The 21,098-nt window shown below is 38.1% G+C and overlaps 1 protein-coding gene across 2 annotated transcripts; it reads left to right on the top strand.

Moving 5' to 3' along the window:
- Nucleotides 1-1,883: 1,883 nt before the first annotated feature.
- Nucleotides 1,884-20,679, top strand: TRIM22 (tripartite motif containing 22). Of its 2 annotated transcripts, XM_008019876.3 has the most exons (9): nt 1,884-2,027; nt 2,848-3,028; nt 7,830-8,318; nt 8,910-9,005; nt 9,969-10,199; nt 16,533-16,555; nt 18,194-18,294; nt 18,597-18,623; nt 18,872-20,679. In XM_008019876.3, exons 3-9 carry the CDS (start codon nt 7,896-7,898, stop codon nt 19,465-19,467), a joined length of 1,497 nt encoding a protein of 498 aa, XP_008018067.2. In that variant the 5' UTR covers nt 1,884-2,027; nt 2,848-3,028; nt 7,830-7,895; the 3' UTR covers nt 19,468-20,679. The 2 variants fall into 2 exon arrangements, with proteins under 2 accessions (XP_008018067.2, XP_008018066.2); XM_008019875.3 differs by lacking the exon at nt 2,848-3,028 and having other exon boundaries at nt 1,886-2,027.
- Nucleotides 20,680-21,098: the final 419 nt, after the last annotated feature.

The raw sequence follows: 21,098 nt of genomic DNA, 5'->3' as shown, positions 1-21,098 counted from the left end.
AAGTGCTGAGAAGGGAAGAAATAAAGGACAGAGAAAAGGTCTCTGGATAAATGAATTCATTCACTTTGTCCATTGTGGTTGACACTTGGACTCCACTCTGTGCACTCCAAAAAAACACATTCACTCACTGAGCCCTCACTCCCCTACAAATGTCAACAAGATATTCGATTCAAACATGGAATATACCTAAAATTACATCTCTTGCTTATTTCTCTGCATTCATGCCTGTCTTAGTCAAGGTTCATCACAGCAATGGAATCACTAAACTATGAATTTATTTGGAAAGAGACTTGAGAAATGTCTCATGTGATTTTGGAAATTAGCAAATCCAAAGTCTGCAAGGTGGACCAAGAGACTCTGGATCCAAGAAGGAGTCAATGTTATTGCTCAAGCCTGAAGTTTGCCTGCTGGTAATATTACCTCTTCTGGGGGAGATGTCAGTTTTTTCTTCTCTTGAGGCTTTCAACTGATTGAATAAGGTCCTCATAGATATAAGTGAGTAGGAAAGAATTTATAGCCAGGATTAGCTTATTATTTTGTGAGCAACAATTAATACCAAAGTACCTATTATTTAAATAATAAACATTGATTTCTCAGTCATCCTACATGTGTATCATTGATTAAAGTATGAAGATGGCCATGCTCCATAGTGTCAGTCAGGGATCCACGTTATGGAAGCTCCATGAGCTGCCTTTTTCTTTTTTTGGGGTGTGTGTGTGTGTGTGTGTGTGGTGTGGTGTGTTGTGTTTGTTTTTTGTAGAGACAAAGTCTTACTATGTCACCCAGGCTGGAGTGCTATGGTGCAATGGTGCAATCTTGGCTCAATGCAACCTCTACCTCCTGGGCTCAAACCATCCTCCCATCTCAGTTTCCCTAGTAGCTGGGGCTACAGGTGCACATGACCACACGTAGCTATTTTTTTTTTTTTTTAATTTTTCTTAGAGATGGGATTTCACCATGTTGCCCAGGCTGGCGTTGAAGTCCTGGGCTCAAGTGATCCACCCACCTGGGCCTCCCAGAGTGCTGGGATTACAGGCATGAGACATTATGGGCCTCCATCAGCTTTTTATGGCATTATCTGGCACATGCAGTTAAACAAACAAGAATATGATAGACAACAGTGCACAGAAGTATGTGCATGACACATAACATGTTTCAGTGCTACTTTTTAATTGATTGTGTAAAAGTGACCAAATTTTTCTTAGGGAAGCAGGGAAAAGTGGAAAAATTGTGAAGGCATGAGAGTAACTCAGTGAATGATTATAATTAAACAGCATCATCCATTAACTTCCATGTCCTCACTTGCCTCCGTGGCTAGGTAACATGACACTGACACAGTTTTACCTCTGTTATTCTCTGGAATCCATCCTCATCTGGCCTGTCTGGATTAGGAGCAGGAAGTGATAATTAACTGATGGACTTTGAAGATTTAATGACATTTGGAGAACATTTTTTTCAATGGGCTCACACTAAAGGTCCTTTTATTTATAAAAATAATTTTATTTTTACCATTCACAATGTCAGCTGCTAATACTCATCTTGTCAGTCCAAATTTGTAGAGCTTTATAACTGAGTATCTTCCTCATCAGACTGCATTTCAAGAAGCTAGGTCCCAAGTCTCTGGATCTTTATTTTCCTTGCTTAGGTCTTAAATAGAAGATAAATTTGATAATAATTTTAGGACTGCATTGGAATTCTAAGTGTTCAGACAAGCTGTAGAATGTATAACTGTAATTCACATTCTTTTTATTCAAATATTCTTGCTTGAGGAAACCACACTAAGAATAAGGAAGTAGTGACTGAGTACCTTGCCGGTACAGCAGATGCTAAAACATACTGCAACATTACTATTCCCCAGGGCTTATTGTTATGTAAGCTCCTATTCAGCTTCCTTTGTTTTCTTTCACTTCTGAGAACTTAACTTTCGTTTCTCACTCAGCTCCTGTGAGTGAATCTGGTCCACGCCTGCTCCTGCCCTGCCCTCACTCTTCCCCCCTAATTCAAGACTCCTGTACTTTGGACTGAAGGTGAGTGGGGCAATTTGTGGGAGCATAGAATGGGAGGCTTTGAGAAGAATAGGTTGATTGTGTCTGGGTGAGTTTAATTTGTGGTTCTGAAGCTGCTCTGCATAAACAAAAAGAGGCAGCTTGTGAACTGTCTGCTGAAATGGCAGAGGAAGAAAGCATTGAGTCTGGGAGAGGGGTAACCTTTAAAGAAGAGAGGTTTGCAAAAGCAAAAAGTCTTGTTTGTTTCCTAGAGAGACCATTCATTTCTTCAATCTAGGTACCTCTATCATCTTCCTTGTTGGAAATAAAGCTCAGAATCTTAAGGGAGATGAGCACTCAAACAAAGGATTTTTCAGCAAAGCAATTTTACTTCTGCGTAGACGGGTGCTTCTTCTTGGCCAGTCACCATGAGAGCACACTAGAACAAAGGAGGAAGAAAATTTTTATTCCTGATGCAAATCTTGCCCCTGTGCCCTTTCCCCATTGGCTGGAGTCAACCACACAATCTAAACTAGACCCAGTTGGCTAAACATTTTAACTTTCTTTAGATAAGATGAGCACGTGAGGGAGAGTGGGGAGACGGGGAAGGGGTGTTTGCGATGAGCTAGAGAACTAATCTTCTTCCAAAATAAGGGAAGGAATGTGAGTTGATACTGATAACGCCTGGTACTGTGACATGTCTGGGCATGTAGCAAAAGCAGAAAGGAAAGAAAAGAGAAGAAACGGGAAATGGGGGGCGGGAGGGGGCACTGTCAATTAAAGAATAAAGGATTGATCAGGCTATTTGAAGAGAAACCTTATCATATCCCACATTCCTATTCTGTCATTTTGATTTTTCCAGTTTGCCAACGTGGATCAGAATATTCTCTTATTCGGAGGCACCAAATTCCTTCTTCCTCCTTTCTCCCAAAGAAGCTTGTGCAATGAAGCTGTTTTCATTTTTCATAAAGCAACCTCATGATGAGGTTCAGCAGGGATGAGAGCCCTTATCTGGATCTGGGTATGAGGGGAAGGAGTCTTAGGTACTCATTCTTCAGGAGGAAGGCCCTTTCGAAGCATATCCTTTTACTTGCCTTCTGGTAACTTTTCGGATGCTGTCCATAGCTTTCTTGATGAATTGGCAGCCCTCTGGTTAGTCTGATGAGAGAGGTTGCGGGATGGTCAGACTGCTGCTCATCTCTGCAGCTCCACTTTGGTCACTTGTCTCTGAAGGTCCAGTCACAGGGAACTTGTTCTTCTGAGAGCCCACAGCTTACTCTTACTTCTGTAGCACCCCACGAACCTTGGGTATCTGCTCCTGCTTTAGAAGTTGCCATTATTCTAGGTACACCTTTTCATCATGAGTTCCCTCAACTCCCTACTCACTTTTCCCTTGCACAGAGTTAAGGCAAGGAGTTGGTAATTTCTCCTGAGTTTTATCTTGATCTTATCTCTGAGCATTTTGTACCTTGAGGCCTATGTCACCCATATTCTGATGCGTCCTTTTCTTTGTTTCATTTTTCAGAGGTCCAGGTAACTGTCTCCTTATGTGTCTGTGCTGTACATCTTGTCAAGGTCCATATCTAGTATTTATTAATTGTCTACTCAAATCTAGTACAGGGCCCAATAAATAAAACTGTACTATTAATTTTTAAAAAATATTTTTGACTAAATTCACAAAACAAAAGCATACAGCTAGAGTAAAAAAAAAAAAAAAAGAAACTATTTGTACAATAAACATTAAATACTGGGAAGAGATTGTACTCTGGACTAGGGAAAAGGAAGTAAACACGCAGACAAATAAAGGAAGTAGGCTGGGCACGGTGGCTCAGGCCTATAATCCCAGTACTTTGGGAGGCCGAGGTGGGTGGATCATGAGGTCAGGAGATCAAGACCATCCTGACTAACAAGGTGAAACCCCGTCTCTACTAAAAATACAAAGAATTAGCTGGGCGTGGTGGCGGGCGCCTGTAATCCCAGCTATTCGGGAAGCTGAGGCAGGAGAATGACTTGAACCTGGGAGGTGGAGCTTGCAGTGAGCTGAGATGGTGCCACAGCACTCCAGCCTAGGCTACAGAGCGAGACTCCGTCTCAAAAAAAAAAAAAAAAAAAAAGGAAGCAAACCAGCAGTTTTAATGTAGCAAAAACGTAGCAGTTACTACAGGGTAAATGTAAAATCAACAAAGCAAAAGCAACAAACTAAAAGGGCTGCAATAGGATCTGGTATCTGCAGTGCTCTTGTGAAGGGCTTTGCAACTTTAAATATAGATTTCAAATTAGGTCTCACTGTGAGAAAATGATTTTGAGCAGAGTCTTCAATAAAATGATGGATTTAAGAACTGATGAACTAACTGTGAGAGAAAGAGATGAAACTGGAGTAGCTTTATGAAATTTGTCCTCTGTTACAAAATGACTTATCTGAAACATATTGACCAGAGAGTTAGAACTCTTGGAAAAAGGGTCATTAATGTAGGGAAAACTAAACCCTGAACATTTTAATGGGTCATCGAAAAAGGAACTCTTGAGTTTAGACAAATAGGAAGTGGTAACAATGTTTCTAAGTTCTACAGGTTTCTGCATGCCAAGAACAGGAACTATTTTCTCCATTGGTAGTTCCTGACCCAAGGAACGGGAAATTTAAAAGATGTTGGCTAGGCCAGGCATGGTGGCTCGTGCCAATGCCTAGCCAAAAATGCCAGCACTTTGGGAAGCCGAGGCAAGAGGATCGCTTGAGCTCAGGAGTTTGAGACCAGCCTGGGCAACGTAGTGAGACCTTGTTTCAAAAAAGAAAAAAAAAAGATATTGGTGGCTAAACTCCTTATAGCAGTTTTTCTCCTTATTGTATAGCCACTCTAATTTAATTTAATATTTATTTATTTATTTATTTATTTATTTATTTAGTCTTGCTCTGTCGCCAGGCTGGAGTGCAGTGGCGTGATCTCAGCTCACTGCAACCTCTGTCTCCCGGGTTCAAGCGATTCTCCTGCCTCAGCCTCCCAAGTAGCTGGGACTACAGGAAACTGCCATCACACCTGACTACTTTTTGTATTTTTTTTTTTAGTAGATACAGGGTCTCACCATATTAGCCAGGCTGATCTCAAACTCCTGACCTCAGGTAATCTGCCTGCCTCAGCCTCCCAAAGTGCTGGGATTATAGGTTTGAGGCCCAGCGCCTGACCATTTTTTTTTTTTTTTTTGATCTAAATTGTACACATACGGAAAGCTTCTGTGCAGGTAATCAGAGTATTCTGAAATAAGGAAGTTATGGACCTAGTTAGCCTTCACCGTGTCATAAAAACTCCTACATTTGTACCACCTTCAAAGGGGAGCATGCGTTTTGTTTATGTGTCTATCTGTTTACCTGTCTTAGGTTGGAAGGGTTTCAATGGGGCTACATTTCTTCAATGTTAGAATAAAGAATGACTAAATCAAGAAAAATAAGCACTTGTATTAGTTTTCTAGAGCTGTCGTAGAAAAAGTACCAAAAGTGGTTGGCTTAAATAGCAGAAATATATTGCCTTACAATTCTGGAGGCTAGTTATCCAAGATAAAATGTGTTGGCAGGGCTGGCTCCTTCTGAAGGCCATGAAGGAGGCATCTGCTCCATGCCTCTCTTCCAGCTTCTAATAGTTTCCTGGAAACCTTCAGCATTCCTTGGCTTATAGGTGCATCACCTTGATCTCTGCTTTCTTCTTCACCCTAGCATATTCCTTGTGTGTAAATGTCCCTTTTTAATAAGGATACAGTCATGTTGGATAAGGGTCTATCCTAATGAACACATGGTAACTAAATAGTATTTAAATATACTATCTGCAAATAAAAGGACATTCACACATTAGGATTCCAGCATCATTTGGGGAGAAACAGGACAGACTTTATCCCTCCGCTACATATTCTCAATATACTTGGCCTCCTTTATGGATAGAGACTTTTCTCCCATGACCAACAGATGTTTCTTTAAAAAGTATATTCATTGAGTCTATGTCACATGTGTGATCCTATAACTATTTTAGCCTCTTTTCCTCTTCCCTAAAGATATACATCTTTAGGTTCCTATCACCATCCTAGCCGTATGTCCAGGCCAAGGTGAAATTTCAACATTTAAAACCACAACATGCCCCAGAACTACATAGCTGGTCTGGATCTCTCCATTTTTATACCCCCATAGCACTGGGTATCAGTATAGCTGTTGTAACCTTTACCTTTGTTGTCTGTTTAAATCTGTGCAGTAGTGGAGAGAACTCTGAAGGAGGACCTTGGAGACGATACATTCACTCTTACTCTACCTATTAGATTAGAATGAGTGATCTTTGTAAGTTGCTTAATTCTATTGACACACCTGAAGAAAGGGAGTATTCTTCTTTCTCAAGGGTTTTGTATGAAGAATAAAGAAGTCAAAATTATTTCTAAATTGTAACTGGTTATAAAACTCTTCATGATGAAATTATTTTCTTATTGTGATGGTGGCGGTGGTGGTGGTTGCGGTGGTGTGTGGGTGTGTGTGTATGTCTTTGGGGAGTGAGTGTGAGGTCATGAGAGGACTTGCTATGGGTAGATGTGTTAGGATGTGAACTCTTCTTCACTGGAAACCATAATCATGGTCCCAAAGCTCAGCTATTGGGAAACTGCTAATTGATGGAAAGAAAAGATGAAAATCTGATTCAAAGGTCTAATCATCTATGGAGGGATAAGAAAGTTGTAGCTTTAAATATTCGTTCAACATTTTATTCCTGTATGTGATTCACTCTTCTATGTATAGAGGACATATCAGTGAACAAAAACAGTCCCATGTCTATGAATGGATTACTTTTCAGGAGGAAGAAGTAGACATTTAAAGAACAATCTTATATATTACACAGTAAAAATAAGAAGATAAATGTGCAGTGAGTGATATTACTGGTGGTTTTGCTATAAGTAAGTTATAGTATGTCCTTCTAAGAAGAGGACATCTAAGATATTGAATTAAATGTAAGAATGACTCTTGCTAACATCAGGGGAAGGATCATTTTATGCGGAGAGAGGAGCAAGTGCAAAAGCCTTGAGGCGTCATAGATTTGATAGTTTAATTGAGGAGGTGTTTTTTACATGTGGAAAAAGCAGAGGAGATAAACCTTAACAGTATAAGTAAAATAATTCAGATACCAAAGACCATATATTATGATTCTATTTTTATCAATTGATTAAAAACCCAAAGGATATTAGTGATTGTCTGGAGCTTGGGATCAGAATAGGAGTAACGGCATTAGGGTTTTTTTTTTTTTTTTCAGGTGGTAAAAATAATTTTAAATTGGGTTACAGTAACAGTTATATAGTTCCACAAATTTAGTAGAAATTATCCCATTATACACTTAAAAATGAGAGTGTTTGATACTATGTAAATACAACTCAGTAGCTTAAAAATACACAAATATTAGTGAATCATGCAAATATTAGAGATACAATCACGTCATCCAGAGAGAAAAGCATGTGCGAAAGCCCAGGGGCAGCGGTGTGCTTAGTGCATTTAACATGGAAAATGTGTTTTGGGTTGGGGAACAAAAGGCAGGATAAATGATGGGTTACACGAACCTCTTGGTAGAAAAGCTTCAGTTTGTCCTCTCCAGTAGAAGAGAAAATAACAATAATTGCCTTGATGGGGTGAAATTTGTCCTGAGACAAAAATTAAGAATAAAGTGTTTCAAATTACTACAAAGTCCATTTTATTCTGTCATTGGTTTATTCTTCTTGCCTTTCTTTTCTCCTTTCTCTGTTAAATATTAATTTTTTGTCCTGTTCTAAATCTCTGTAAAAGCAGTATTCTTTCTATTCCCGCTTTTCTTACCCTGTCCCCTTCAACATTCCCAGCACTGCAGGATTTTCTGACCAAGAAGTTCAAGAGTCAAGACAGAAAGAAGCCAAGGGAGCAGTGCAATGGATTCCTCAGTAAAGGTAGACATAGAGAAGGAGGTGACCTGCCCCATCTGCCTGGAGCTCCTAACAGAACCTCTGAGCCTAGATTGTGGCCACAGCTTCTGCCAAGCCTGCATCACTGCAAAGATCAAGGAGTCAGTGACCATGTCAAGAGGAGAAAGCAGCTGTCCTGTGTGTCAGAGCAGATTCCAGCCTGGGAAGCTCCGACCTAATCGGCATCTGGCCAACATAGTTGAGAGAGTCAAGGAGGTCAAGATGAGCCCACAGGAGGGGCAGAAGAGAGACATCTGTGAGCACCATGGAAAAAAACTCCAGATCTTCTGTAAGGAGGATGGAAAAGTCATTTGCTGGGTTTGTGAACTGTCTCAGGAACACCAAGGTCACCAAACATTCCGCATAAACGAGGTGGTCAAGGAATGTCAGGTAGGCTCCAAGGTAGAAGAAGAGAAAGCAGAGAGCAGAAGATGGTACCTGATGTGAAATCTCCACGTTTTTTGTCCTGCTGTGTTCCCCTTTTCACCGTAGAACTGAGAGCCCTGTGATCTCTTTCCAAACTTTTTACTTAGTTTCTGAAGCCTGAAGGACAGTGCTGCACATTGTTTTTATTTAAAAGAGCACAAATTTTTAGCAAGGAACAGTTGAATGAATGGAGAATTGCTTTGTAAGATAAGCTTTAATTGCCACTCCGAGAAGAAAGGTGTTTTTGGGAACATGTCTTGTTAGATGTGGCAAGAGTGGCAATGAAAGGAAGTCTTTCCTTAATGCAGGGTCTGCTTTTTCTCTAGGAAAAGAATCAGGCTACTCTTGATAGGGGGATGGTAACTTCCATCATCCCGTAATAAGGAATACGTTCATCTCCTCAGATTTTCCCCCATGCCGTAGGTTCTAATCACCAGCCTCACTGTTTCTGTAAACTAGTCCCTTCTGAGAGCCATCCAATTTCTTCCTCGCTATCCTCTATCCAGGTGCTGAGAAAACTCATAACTTTACTCTGGTATAATTTCTTTCTCACAGGAAAAGCTGCAGGCAGCCCTGCAGAAGCTGACAAAGGAGGATCAAGAAGCTGAGAAGCTGGAAGATGACATCAGACAAGAGAGAACCATCTGGAAGGCAGGAGGAGACACCTCCTAAGGGATAATTAGACAGGAATCTGGGCAGGACCTTGGGCTCTATCACAAGGAGACCACTTCCCCTTTGCTGTGCTAGAATTAACAATTATAGAAGTCATTTGATTAGGTCTCATTTAATTCCTTCCCTATGGAGTTTGGGGGCTGGAGAGCAGACATATCATAAATCAACACAATATTTGGAAGTGAAGGCATGGAGGGAAATACCTGTGAAAATGCTTCCTGTAAATCCTGTGTTCCATTTGTGTCATCAAGTTTGAGGCTCCAATCCTTCCAGTGAACAACCTGAGGAAAGACCCAGGATTCCCTGTTTAGGTGGTTTGGGTAGGGGAATTTTTTTTTTTTTTTTTTTTTTAGACAAGAGTCTCGCTTTGTCATCTAAGCTGGAGTGCAGTGGAGTGATCTCGGGTCACTACAACCTCTGCCTTCCCGGTTCAAGCGATTCTCCTGCCTCAGCCTCCTAAGTAGCTGGGACTACAGGCACGTGCCACCATACCCAGCTAATTTTTTGTATTTTCAGTAGAGATGAGGTTTCACCATGCTAGCCAGGATGGTCTTGATCTCCTGACCTCGTGATCCGCCCACCTCTGCCTCCCAAAATGCTGGGATTACAGGCGTGAGCCACTGTGCCCGACCAGGTAGAGGTATTTAAGAGAGAGAAAGGCAAGGTTGTTCAGGACAGGTGTCTATAATCCAAGCCTCACCCAAGCATCACATTTTGTCTTAGATTAGGCCTCAATAAAAGACTTGAGTGTATTGCTTTGGAAGGCGTTCTGGTTAAAAAATAGAAAAGCATGGCTTCACCAGAAATTGTGTATTGGCTTTTGCCTTATATTCCTTTTGAGAACTCCCTGAGGAAAACAGTTCTTATCCTGGCTCCCAGGCTCATACAAAGCAGGCCTTCAACCAGTCAGACTGACTGCCTCTTTCTCTTCTCATTCCCAAGAATTATATCCAGATCGAGAGACAGAAAATTCTGAAAGGGTTCAATGAAATGAGAGTCATCTTGGACAGTGAAGAGCAGAGAGAGCTGCAAAAGCTGGAGGAAGGTGAGGTGAATGTGCTGGATAACCTGGCAGCAGCTAGCAACCAGCTGGTCCAGCAGAGGCAGGATGCCAGCAAGCTCATCTCAGATCTCCGGCGGAGGTTGAGGGGGTCGTCAGTAGAGATGCTGCAGGTAAGACTTGGGATGGAGCACCTACATGTGACATTAGGGGAAAAACACAGAGGCTGATTTTCCTTCCCTTCCCAGTCTCTAGGCTTTCTTCTGTGTGGTGACATTAAATGGTTCCTTTGGTCCGGCAGTGCCCCTTTTATGCCCACCATTTCAGGAGTCACAGAGATAATTAAGTGTATGAGTGGCAAGGGAAATTCCCATTATTATTTCCTTATGAGAGGCAGTGTAAAAATTTGAGCTTGGAGAGAAGATTCTTTGTACCACGAGCAAATTAGTTTTAGAACTTCCCCATCACATCAAAAACATTTCTCATGCCTGTTTACAGTCAATATCTGCTTCTACTTCCACCTCCTGGCAACCAATCTGTTTTCTGTCTGTATAGAATTGGCTTCTCTGGACCTTTCAATATGAATTGAATTATACAACATGTAGGCTTTTGCATCTGGCATCTTTAATTTAGCATAATATTTTGAGGTTTATTTATATTGCAGTATGTATCAGCATTTTGCTCTTTCTTATTGCTAATAGTATTCCATTATCTGAATAAATCATGTTATGTTTGTGTATTCACCAGTTGGTGGCTATATGAATATTTTCTAGTTAGGGACTATTATGAATAATGCTACAGTAAACATTCACTTACATGTCCTCATACAAACATGTTTTCATTTATCTTGAGTAGATTTTAAGAGTGTTATATGTTAAGTTTATGTATAATTTTTAAGTTGTTGTACTATTTTCCAAAGTCATTACTCATTCTATATGAGTAACAATATAAAAGCTTGTAAAAAGTAATATAAAAATTTTCTAGGTTCTTCACATCCTTTTTAATACTTGATATTTCCTTCTTTTTTTTTTTTTTTGTTTAGTTACAGCCTTTCTAGTGGGAATGTAATGGTATCTCAATGTAGTTTTAATTTGCTTTTTCCTAAAAACTAACACTGCTGAAAAGCTTATTATTTCCACATGTAGATTCTGTACATCTCTTTTAAGAGTTTATCCTATTTTTTATTTTTGGTGCTATTGTGATTTTTTCTATTTCAAATTTCAATTCTTCATTGCTGGCACATAGAAAAGAAATTGACTTTAGTGTTTTAATCATGTATATTACAACCTTGCTATAATTACTTATTAGTCATAAAAGAGTTTTTTTAAAAATGTCAATTCTTTGGCATTTTCTACATAGAAAATCATGTCATCTGAGAATAAAGTTAATTATTTCATACTTTGCAGTTTGTATAGTTTTCTTTTCTGTTTTTTTTTTGGAGAAGGAGTCTTGCTCTGTTACCCAGGCTGGAGTGTAGTGGCATGATCTCAGCTCACTGCAAACTTCACCTCCTGGGTTCAAATAATTCCCCCTCCTTAACCTCCCAAGTAGCTGGGACTAGTGCACACCGTCACACCTGGCTAAATTTTTTTTATATTTTAGTAAAGTCAGGGATTCACTGTGTTGCCCAGGCTGGTCTCGAACTCTTGAGCTCAGGCAATCTACCCGCCTTGGCCTCCCAAAGTGCTAGGATTACAGGCATGAGCCACCACGCCCGGCCAGCAGTTTGTATAGTTTTCATGTGTCTTTACTTATTTTATTGCACTAACTAGGACTTCTAGTACAATGTTCAGTAGGCATGGAGAGAGGGGATATCCTTTCCTTTTTCCTGACCTTAGGAGGAAAGTACTCAGTCTCTCACTTCCTGATGTTAGCTATAGGAGTTTGGATCTAGATTCAAGAATTGTGAGAGAATAAATCTCAGTTGTTTAAAAACCATACAGTTTGTGCTACTTTGTTACAGCAATCCCAGAAAATTAAAACACCTACCATTTTTGACTGTTTTCTATTTACTCTACTTGTTCTTTGCTTTTTTCCCTTCCTGTCTTTTTCTGCCCTCTTTTACTTTTAACTATTTTGTATTATTCAATTGAGTATTTCATATTATTCAATTTTCTTTCCTCTCTTAGCTTATTAGTTATGTATTAGTAATATACATAACTACTGTATTAGTAATATACATAACTAATATAGCTATATTAGTTATATATCATATACATAACTAATATACATAACATTTTAGTTACATATAACTAATATGCATAAAGGTATACATAAATATAAAACATACATATATAGAAGTATAAAAATATTAAAAAATAAACATTTTATAAATATATAAAAATATATTTTAAAAATATAAATAACACCATACATATATATATAAAGGCTTAGTGCTTGCCCTGGAGTTTGTAATACGCATTTACAGCTAATCTAAGTCTACTTACAAATAACACTATACCCCTTCACATGTAGAGCAGGTACCTTAGAGCAGAGTATCCTCAATCTGGAGTAACATTGCTGTCATCCATTTCACTTATCCATAAGCTGTAATCACCTGCTACATTGTTGATATTATTACTTTAAACCATTATCTTATATATTAGTTGAGAATAAGAAAAATAAAATATTTTATTTTACTTTTATTTCTTTTTCAGTGCTCTTTCTCTCTTTGTGAAGATCTGAATTTCAGACATATAATCTTTTCTTCCCCCAAACGTCTTTTAACATTTATGATAAAGTATTTCTTCATTATTGCAGGACAAAATTTCTGAATATAAAATTCTTGAATCATGGATTTTATTCTTTCAAAACTTTAATATTTATTCCACATGCTAAACTTTTACTAGTTTTAGTAGTTGTGTGTTTCTGTGTATATTCTTTGAGATCATTTACATACCTAATCATGCTATCTGTAAATAAATATAGTTAATTTTTAAATTTTCACTTTTATTTAAGATACAGGGAGTATATGTACAAGTTTGTTACATGCAAAGGGTTTGGGATACGGATCCCATCACCCAGGTAATGAGCATAGTACCCAATCAGTAGTTTTTCAGCCCACACACCCTTCCTCCTTCCCCTGGTGTAGCCTGCAGTGTCTATTATTTCCATATTTATGTCCATGTATGTTCAATATTTAGCTTCCACTTATAAGTGAGAACATGCAGTGCTTGATTTTCAGTTCTTGTGTTAATTTGCTTAGGATTATGGCCTCCTGCTGCATTGATGTTGCAAATAACATGATTTTATTCTTTTTTATGGCTGTGTAGTATTCCATGGTGTATATGTACCACATTTTGTTTATCTGGTCTACCATTGATGGATACCTGGGTTGATTCCATGTCTTTGCAAGCAAAAAAACAAAGCATCCCATTAAAAATGGTCAAAATAATGAACAGACATTTATGAAAAGAAGACATACAGGCTGCCAACAAACATATGAAAAAGTACTCATCACTGCTGATAACCAGAGAAATGCAAATCAAAATCACAGCAAGATACCATCTCACAGCAGTCAGAATGGCTATTATTATAAAGTCAAAAATTAACAGATGCTAGTGAGGCTACAGAGTAATGGGAGCATGTACTCTGTTGGTAGATATTGTAAATTATTTCAGCCATTGTAGAAAGCAGTCTGGAGATTTCTGAAAGAACTTAAAACAGAGCTACTGTTAGACCCAGCAATCCCACTACTGGTTATATACGCAAAGGAAAATAAATCATTCTACCAAACAAATATAGTTTTACTTCTCTTTCATGCTAGATGTCTTATTTCCTTTTATTTTTCCTTTTTTCTTTTTTATCTTTCTTTTTTTGTTGTTATGTGTGTTTGTGTGTGTGTTTTTTTATTGCACTTGATAGAACTTCCACTACAATGTTGACCGTAGTGGTGAAACCACACACACTAGTCTTTTTCTTGATTTTAGGAGGAAGTAATTCAGACTTTCACTATTAATTATGATATTAGCTGTATATTACTTATACATGTTTCTTATCAGTTTTGAGGATGTTCTCTTTTATTACCAGTTTGTTGAGAGGTTTTATCTGAATGGATGTTGATTTTCTTGTTGAATTGTAGGAGTCATTTACAGATTCTAGATATTAATACCTTATTAGACATACGATTTGTAACTATGCTTTCCCATTCTATGGATTGGCTTTTCACTCTCTTCATAGTGTTTTTCATAACTTAAGAGTGATTTTTTTAAAGTTTGATATTGGTAAAGGTCTGTTTGTTTATTTTTTTCTCACATTGGCTTTACTTTTTATATCATAGCCAACAAATAGCTACCAAATCCAATGTCATGCAATTTTCCCATTTTCTTCTAGGAGTTTTATAGCTTTAGGTCTTTGATTTATTTTTAGTTATAGTGGTTATATGGTGTAAGTTATCTATTTTTAATGTTATTGTAGCCATTGTATTATATTGTGCCGTTTTTTGGAAACAGTTTGGTAATAAGGGTGAAGAGGTGGCAGACAGCTGAGGAATGGACCATAGAGGACAACATTTGTTTGTCCAACCTCTATTCCTTTTGATTGTTTCTTTACAATAACTTTTGAGGAACCATCACTACCCTATCTCATTCCTTGTAGTTGGTTAAAGTAGACAAAATTAGTAGCATTAGGCATGTATGTTACTCAGTTCTTGTAAATCATTATAGCCAATTCTTATATTTTTTCCAAGCTTACAGTTATTATTTTACTATATATACTTGACTCAATTGGGGTCAATAGTTTGCATGCCTTAGAATTTTACTGTCATGAGTAAAAAGAGAATTTGTCTTTTCTGATGGGTATCATATCAGGGATAATAATTTAAACCAAGAAAATCAAGCTGATGCCATAATTAATCTGAAAATAAGTCAATATAATAGGTATAAAATATAATTTTTAGAAGAAAAACCAGATTCTGATGGCAAGATTTTAGTTTAAAAACCCAGCTATGAGTAAAATTATACTTAACCCCTTGAATTTGTTTTTTAAAAATTTAAACCAGTTTTAGTTGGGTTTTGTCAGACATTATAACAACAAAAAAGCTAATACAGGCAGTGAAACTATTTCTGAGGGTGTGAAGTCAACTGGAGGTCAATTCTTTGTTGGTATAAAGGAGGTCAGATCAGACAGCAGGGAGACCAAATACATTGGCACATACTTGTTCAAAAAAATAAAGGAAATAAAGGTCATGGTGAGAAAGAAAAGACAGCTAAAGGAGATTTTGGGCTGATCAGCTTTGTAGGGACATGGATGCAGCTGGAAACCATCATTCTTAGCAAACTATCACAAGAACAGAAAACCAAACACCGCATGTTCTCACTCGTAGGTGGGAACTGAACAATGAGATCACTTGGACTCGGGAAGGGGAACATCACACACCGGGGCCTATCATGGGGAGGGGGGAGGGGGGAGGGATTGCATTGGGAGTTATACCGATGTAAATGACGAGTTGATGGGTGCAGCACACCAACATGGCACAAGTATACATATGTAGCAAACCTGCACGTTGTGCACATGTACCCTACAACTTGAAGTTTAATAATAATAAATAAATTAAAAAAAAAAAAAAAAAAAAAAAAAAAAAAAAAAAAAAAGAAAAGACAGCTAAAAACAGTTAAAAATGGAAACTAGTCTAGGTTAATAAAATGTTGGAATCCAGGATAAAATTTTATAGTTTCTAAGATGATGACTAAGTGGATATTGATACTATTCTGGACAGTGGGGTGTAAATAGTTGGGAAATAGTAAGTTACATTTAAGACCTATGCAGTTACTTGCTCCTGTGGCTTGTTTCATACTGAAAAATGGATGAGATCACCTACAGTAGAGTTTAGTCGCATGTAGAGTGAGTACATGGAGGCCAGACAAACTTTTACTTGAGATGCTTGCTTGCTTTTACTCTCAGGGAACAGCACACTTCTTAAGGACTTTGATTATTAATTTTCATCATTGAACTCCTAAAACCTGAAAAAATATCTGGCAAACATATTTTGCCATTTTGTGTCTGTTGATGTATAAAATAAAAACACAATGAATTAATGAGGTTATCTCATTAAAATGTATAAAAATATTAGAATTTCTCCCTCTTTTTAAAATATATTCCTTCTTGAGATACTTGAAGCATCTTCCTAACTCCCTCATCTGAGTCCTCTGCAGTGGTCAGTCTGAATCTTATCTCCACACTTCGGCCCCAGTCTGTGACCATCTATTTATTCCCACCATATCCAGGGGTAGTAAGAGTGTGGGGAGGAAGGTGGATAAAACTTTGTAAGACAGGAGGGCTTATCACTCTTAAGCATTGCTAGACAAAATACAGGATGCTCAGTTTAAGTTTAATTTCAGATAAAAGAAATGCAATAGTTTTAGTATAAGAGTATCTTAAATATTGCAAGGGTCATATATATATAACAAAAAAAGTATTGTTTATCCCAAATTCAAATTGAACTAGCCACTTTTATGTTCTAAATCTGGCAACCCTATCTTGACTTATGTTTTCTTTCTTTTCCCCAGGATGTGATTGACGTCATGAAAAGGTATATGTGGAAGAGAGATATGGTCTCATTTGTCTGAAAAGAGAATTATAGTCCTGAAAGATATCTTCCTTCAATCAGAACAACATAAAAAATCACAAGGCTGGGAAACTGTATTAAATTGTCCCAAACTGCTAATCACAGATTAAAGTTTTCAACTGTAAGAAATTTAGGTGTTGGGAGGTCACAGAGTTAGGGCCAATGGAGGCCTTAGGAATAAGAGTTTGCAATATCAGAAGCCCATGATTTCACTCACTTTATTCAAACCTTTGTCTCTGCTGTTTCCATATTGCATAGATGCCTGTCTTATTGCAGTGAGAGTCTGCCCTCTTTATATGCCAGACTCCAAATTTTCCAGAGACAGCGCCTTTATATTTATTTTCCTCCCTGAGAATAAAATAAACAATAACTTTCTAGGTGGTGCTTTTTAGATTTCTAAAAAAATATATTCGAGTCTTGAGGAATAGTGGCTTTGGTCCTGGTGCTAATATAACCTTTTCTTGTTCACATACCTTACTATCTTGTAGGAAAAAATAATATTCTTGTGCCTAAAATTGCCCACCTACTTGGCAGCATCAGAGTTTTTTTAAACACATGAAAATCAGACCACTATTAATTAATTTGGTCATCGTAATTTCTTCTCTCCCCAAAGAACTTGAAACCTCAGAGATTATTCTCTAGGTCTCATATTGGGATAACAGATTTTGGAAATCCTTTAGCTCTTCAATATAGGATTCCATTTTGATATCTCTCAAGCACTCAGTAGACAGATTCTATGGCCTCTTTAATGACCACCTGTCTAGGAACCCACATCTCTGGCCTCTTCCTGGTGGACCCACTGAGATGGCAATGACTTTTCTAAATATTAAATAAGTTTCTTAGAGGCACAGAATATCTTTTAAAAGCATTATTGGCTGGTGTGGTGGCTCACACCTATAATCCTAGCACTTTGGGAGACCGAGGTGGGCGGATCACTTGAAGTCAGGAGTTCAAAACTAGCCTGGCCAACATGGTGAAACCCTGTCTCTACCAAAAGTACAAAAAAAAGTACAAAAAGATTATGGTGGCAGGCACCTGTAATCCCAGCTACTCAGGAGGGTGAGGCAGGAGAATCGCTTGAACCTGGGAGGCAGAGGTTGCAGTGAACCGAGGTTGCTCCACTATACTTCAGCCTGGACGACAGAGTAAGACTGTCTGAAAACAGAAACAAACAAACAAACAAAAAGCATTATTATTTTATCCAATTTCATATTCATTTTTAAGAGGTCCAGCCTGGGTGACAGAGCGAGACTCCATCTCAAAAAAAAAAAAAAAAAAAAAAAAAAACATTATTATTTTATCTAATTTTATATTCATTTTTAAGAGGTAGAAAGCATGGGGTTAATTATTACATTTTAAAAGTAAGAAAGTGAACATCTTTGAGTGAAGACCTTCCCAAGGTTACACAGAGGGGAAGTGGGCAGACAGGTAGACCTGAGCACATTTCTCTGGGCTCCAGTGTCAGGTGTCTCCCCTCTACTGTCCTCAGGGAAGAGGGTCCAAGTGCATCAGTAAGTATGGTGAAAGGTGAGAGAGACAGTGATCTTGGATGGAGAGAAATAGGGCAAAGCTGTAAAGGTTATCAATTTTTGTTATCACTAGGAGTGAAAACTGGACACTGAAGAAGCCAAAACCTGTTTCCAAGAAACTGAAGAGTGTATTCAGAGCACCAGATCTCAGTAGGATGTTGCAAGTTCACAAAGGTAAGGGGATTCAGAGGAAGGCTGTGAGTGTGGATTTCTTAGTATCAGGGCTCAATAGGGAAGCAGGTGTTTTTTTTAGGTTAGGACATAGGAGAGGAGGTGGGCCAGAGAAGGAGGAAAATCCTATGTGGTAGATGTGGTCCTATCTTAGGGGGAATGGCCAGGTGTCTGATTCATCCTCTCATTCACCAGTGCATAGAATGCCAGTATTCCCCTTTCCTTTCCCTACTCTGGAGAAGAGACAAGTGTCAGTACTTACTCATTTGCTTCTAACAACATCACTGAAACTTTTGTCGTTTCAGAGCTGACAGATGTCCAGTGCTACTGGGGTAAGATATGGGGTTTTCAAATCACCTTCTTTCAGAATTGTGGTTACTATTAGAACTCATAATCTGAGTCTCATGTATTCCTCCCCAAACATGCTTATACCCTGTAGTTCTTAAACGTCCTACTAACCTCTATCAGCACAAGTTCCATTTGATACCAACACAAGTTCCACTTTCAATATGTCTCTTCTCAATGCCATAAGACACACCTATCCCATATTCTTCACTTGACTCTGTAATTTTTTCTACAGTGGACGTGATGCTGAATCCAAACAGTGCCATTTCGAATGTTGCTGTTTCTGTGGATCAGAGACAAGTGGCAACTGTACGCACCTTCACATTTAAGAATTCAAATCCACGTGATTTTTCTACTTTTGGTGTCTTGGGCTGCCAATATTTCTCTTCGGGGAAATATTACTGGGAAGTAGATGTGTCTGGAAAGATTGCCTGGATCCTGGGCGTACACAGTAAAATAAGTAATCCTAATAAAAGGAAGAGCTCTGGGTTTGTTTTTGATCCGAGTGTAAATGATGCAAATGTTTATTCCAAATACAGACCTCAATATGGCTACTGGGTTATAGGATTACAGAATACATGTGAATATAATGCTTTTGAGGACTCCTCCTCGGCTGATCCCAAGGTTTTGACTCTCTTTATGGCTGTGCCTCCCTGCCGTGTTGGGGTTTTCCTAAACTATGAGGCAGGCATTGTCTCATTTTTCAATGTCACAAACCATGGAGCACTTATCTACAAGTTCTCTGGATGTCGCTTTTCTCAACCTGCTTATCCATATTTCAATCCTTGGAACTGCCAAGTCCCGATGACCCTGTGCCAACCGAGCTCCTGAGTGTTCTCATTCCCTTACCTATTCCTGCATAGTAGCCCTTGTGCTGAGATTCAGATTCTGCACCTGAGTTCATCTCCACTGAGACCATCTCTTCCTTTCTTTCCCCTTCTTTTACTTAGAATGTCTTTGTATTCATTTGCTAGGGCTTCCAAAACAAAGCATCATAGACTGCTGATTTAAACTGTAATTGTATTGTTGTACTGTGGGCTGGAAATCCAAAATCTAGATTCCAGCAGAGTTGGTTCTTTCTGAAGTCTGCAAGGAAGGGCTTTGTTCCATGCCTCTCTCCTTGACTTGTAGACAGCATCTTCTCCCTATGACTCTTCACATTGTCTGTATGTACATCTCTGTGCCCAAGTTTTCCCTTTTCATTAAGACACCAGTCATACTGGCTCAGGGCCCACTGCTAATGCCTTAATGAAATCATTTTAACATTATATTCTCCACAAAGATCTTATTTCCAAATAAGGTAATATTTGGAGGTATTGGGAATAAAAACTCCAACATGTAAATTTGAGGAAGTCACAGTTTAACTTGTAACAATCTTACTCTTTCTTGCAAGAGATGCTTGTACATTATTATTCCTAGTATCTTGGTTTCACTAGTAGTAAATAATATATATATTTTTTGTATTTGCAAGGGAAATACATCTAATCCCTCCTATAGAAAGAACAGTATTACTGTAATTCCTTTGCAATCTCTTTTCTTCCTCATTTACTCTGCCCCTTAAAAGATTGAAGAAAGAGAAACTTGTCAACTCATATCTAGCAAAGTACATAAGAATCCGTCACTAAATAATGTATCCTTGAGAATGTGTTGGTTTACCAGTGACACCCCATATTCATCACAAAATTAAAGCAAGAAGTCCGTAGTAATTTATTTACTAATAGTGGATTTTTAATGCTCAGAGTTTCTGAGGTCAAATTTTATCTTTTCACTTACAAGCTCTGTGATCTTAAATAGTTTACTTAATGCTTTTGGTGTATTTTCCTCAAATTAATATTGGTGTTCAAGACTGTATCTAATTCCTCTGATAACTTTGAGAAGCAAACTTTTATTAAATGTAAGGCACTTTTCTATGAATTTTAAATATAAAAATAAATATTGTTCTGATTATTACTGAAAAAATGTCAGCTATTTCAATGTCTTGGGAAACAATTTTTTGTTTTGTTCTGTTTTCTTTTTGCTTCAATAAAACAATACTTGGCTCTACTGAAGTCTCATTCTTCAGTTTCCAAAATCTGGCTGCAGGGAATATGAGTTTCCATTTGTCCAGTAAAGAAGGTCATGTCTAGGCTCAGCTGTCCTTGATAAGAGATGACCTTATGCTGTTCAGATGTTTTTCTCATAATGAAGCACTTGAGTGCACCATTGCATTTACCATCCTATGTACTTTTCTTCTTTTTTTTCCTTTTTTTTAAAGTCTTTTTTCAAACACAGGATGAGTAGTAGAACTACCTAGGATAGCAAAGACACAAAACATTCTTAAAGAAATATATTGTATTAGTCGGGGTTCTCCAGAGAAACAGAACAATAAGAGATACATATTTATGAGGAATTGGCTCACTTGATTATGGAGGCTAAGACTTCACATTATCTGACATTTGGAAGCCAGAGACCCACAAAGCTGG

Source organism: Chlorocebus sabaeus, chromosome 1, assembly GCF_047675955.1.
Source record: "Chlorocebus sabaeus isolate Y175 chromosome 1, mChlSab1.0.hap1, whole genome shotgun sequence".
Lineage (NCBI taxonomy): Eukaryota > Metazoa > Chordata > Mammalia > Primates > Cercopithecidae > Chlorocebus > Chlorocebus sabaeus.
This window is presented reverse-complemented; position numbering and strand designations above follow the sequence as displayed.

Bases quoted from the DNA above. Each gene is read 5' to 3' on its own strand.
- TRIM22 (XM_008019876.3), top strand. From the start codon at position 7,896: ATGGATTCCTCAGTAAAGGTAGACATAGAGAAGGAGGTGACCTGCCCC. The intron at 9,006-9,968 runs GCAGGAGGAGAC...CTCATTCCCAAG, and splicing joins AAGAGAGAACCATCTGGAAG to AATTATATCCAGATCGAGAG. The intron at 16,556-18,193 runs GTATATGTGGAA...TGTTATCACTAG, and splicing joins GTGATTGACGTCATGAAAAG to GAGTGAAAACTGGACACTGA.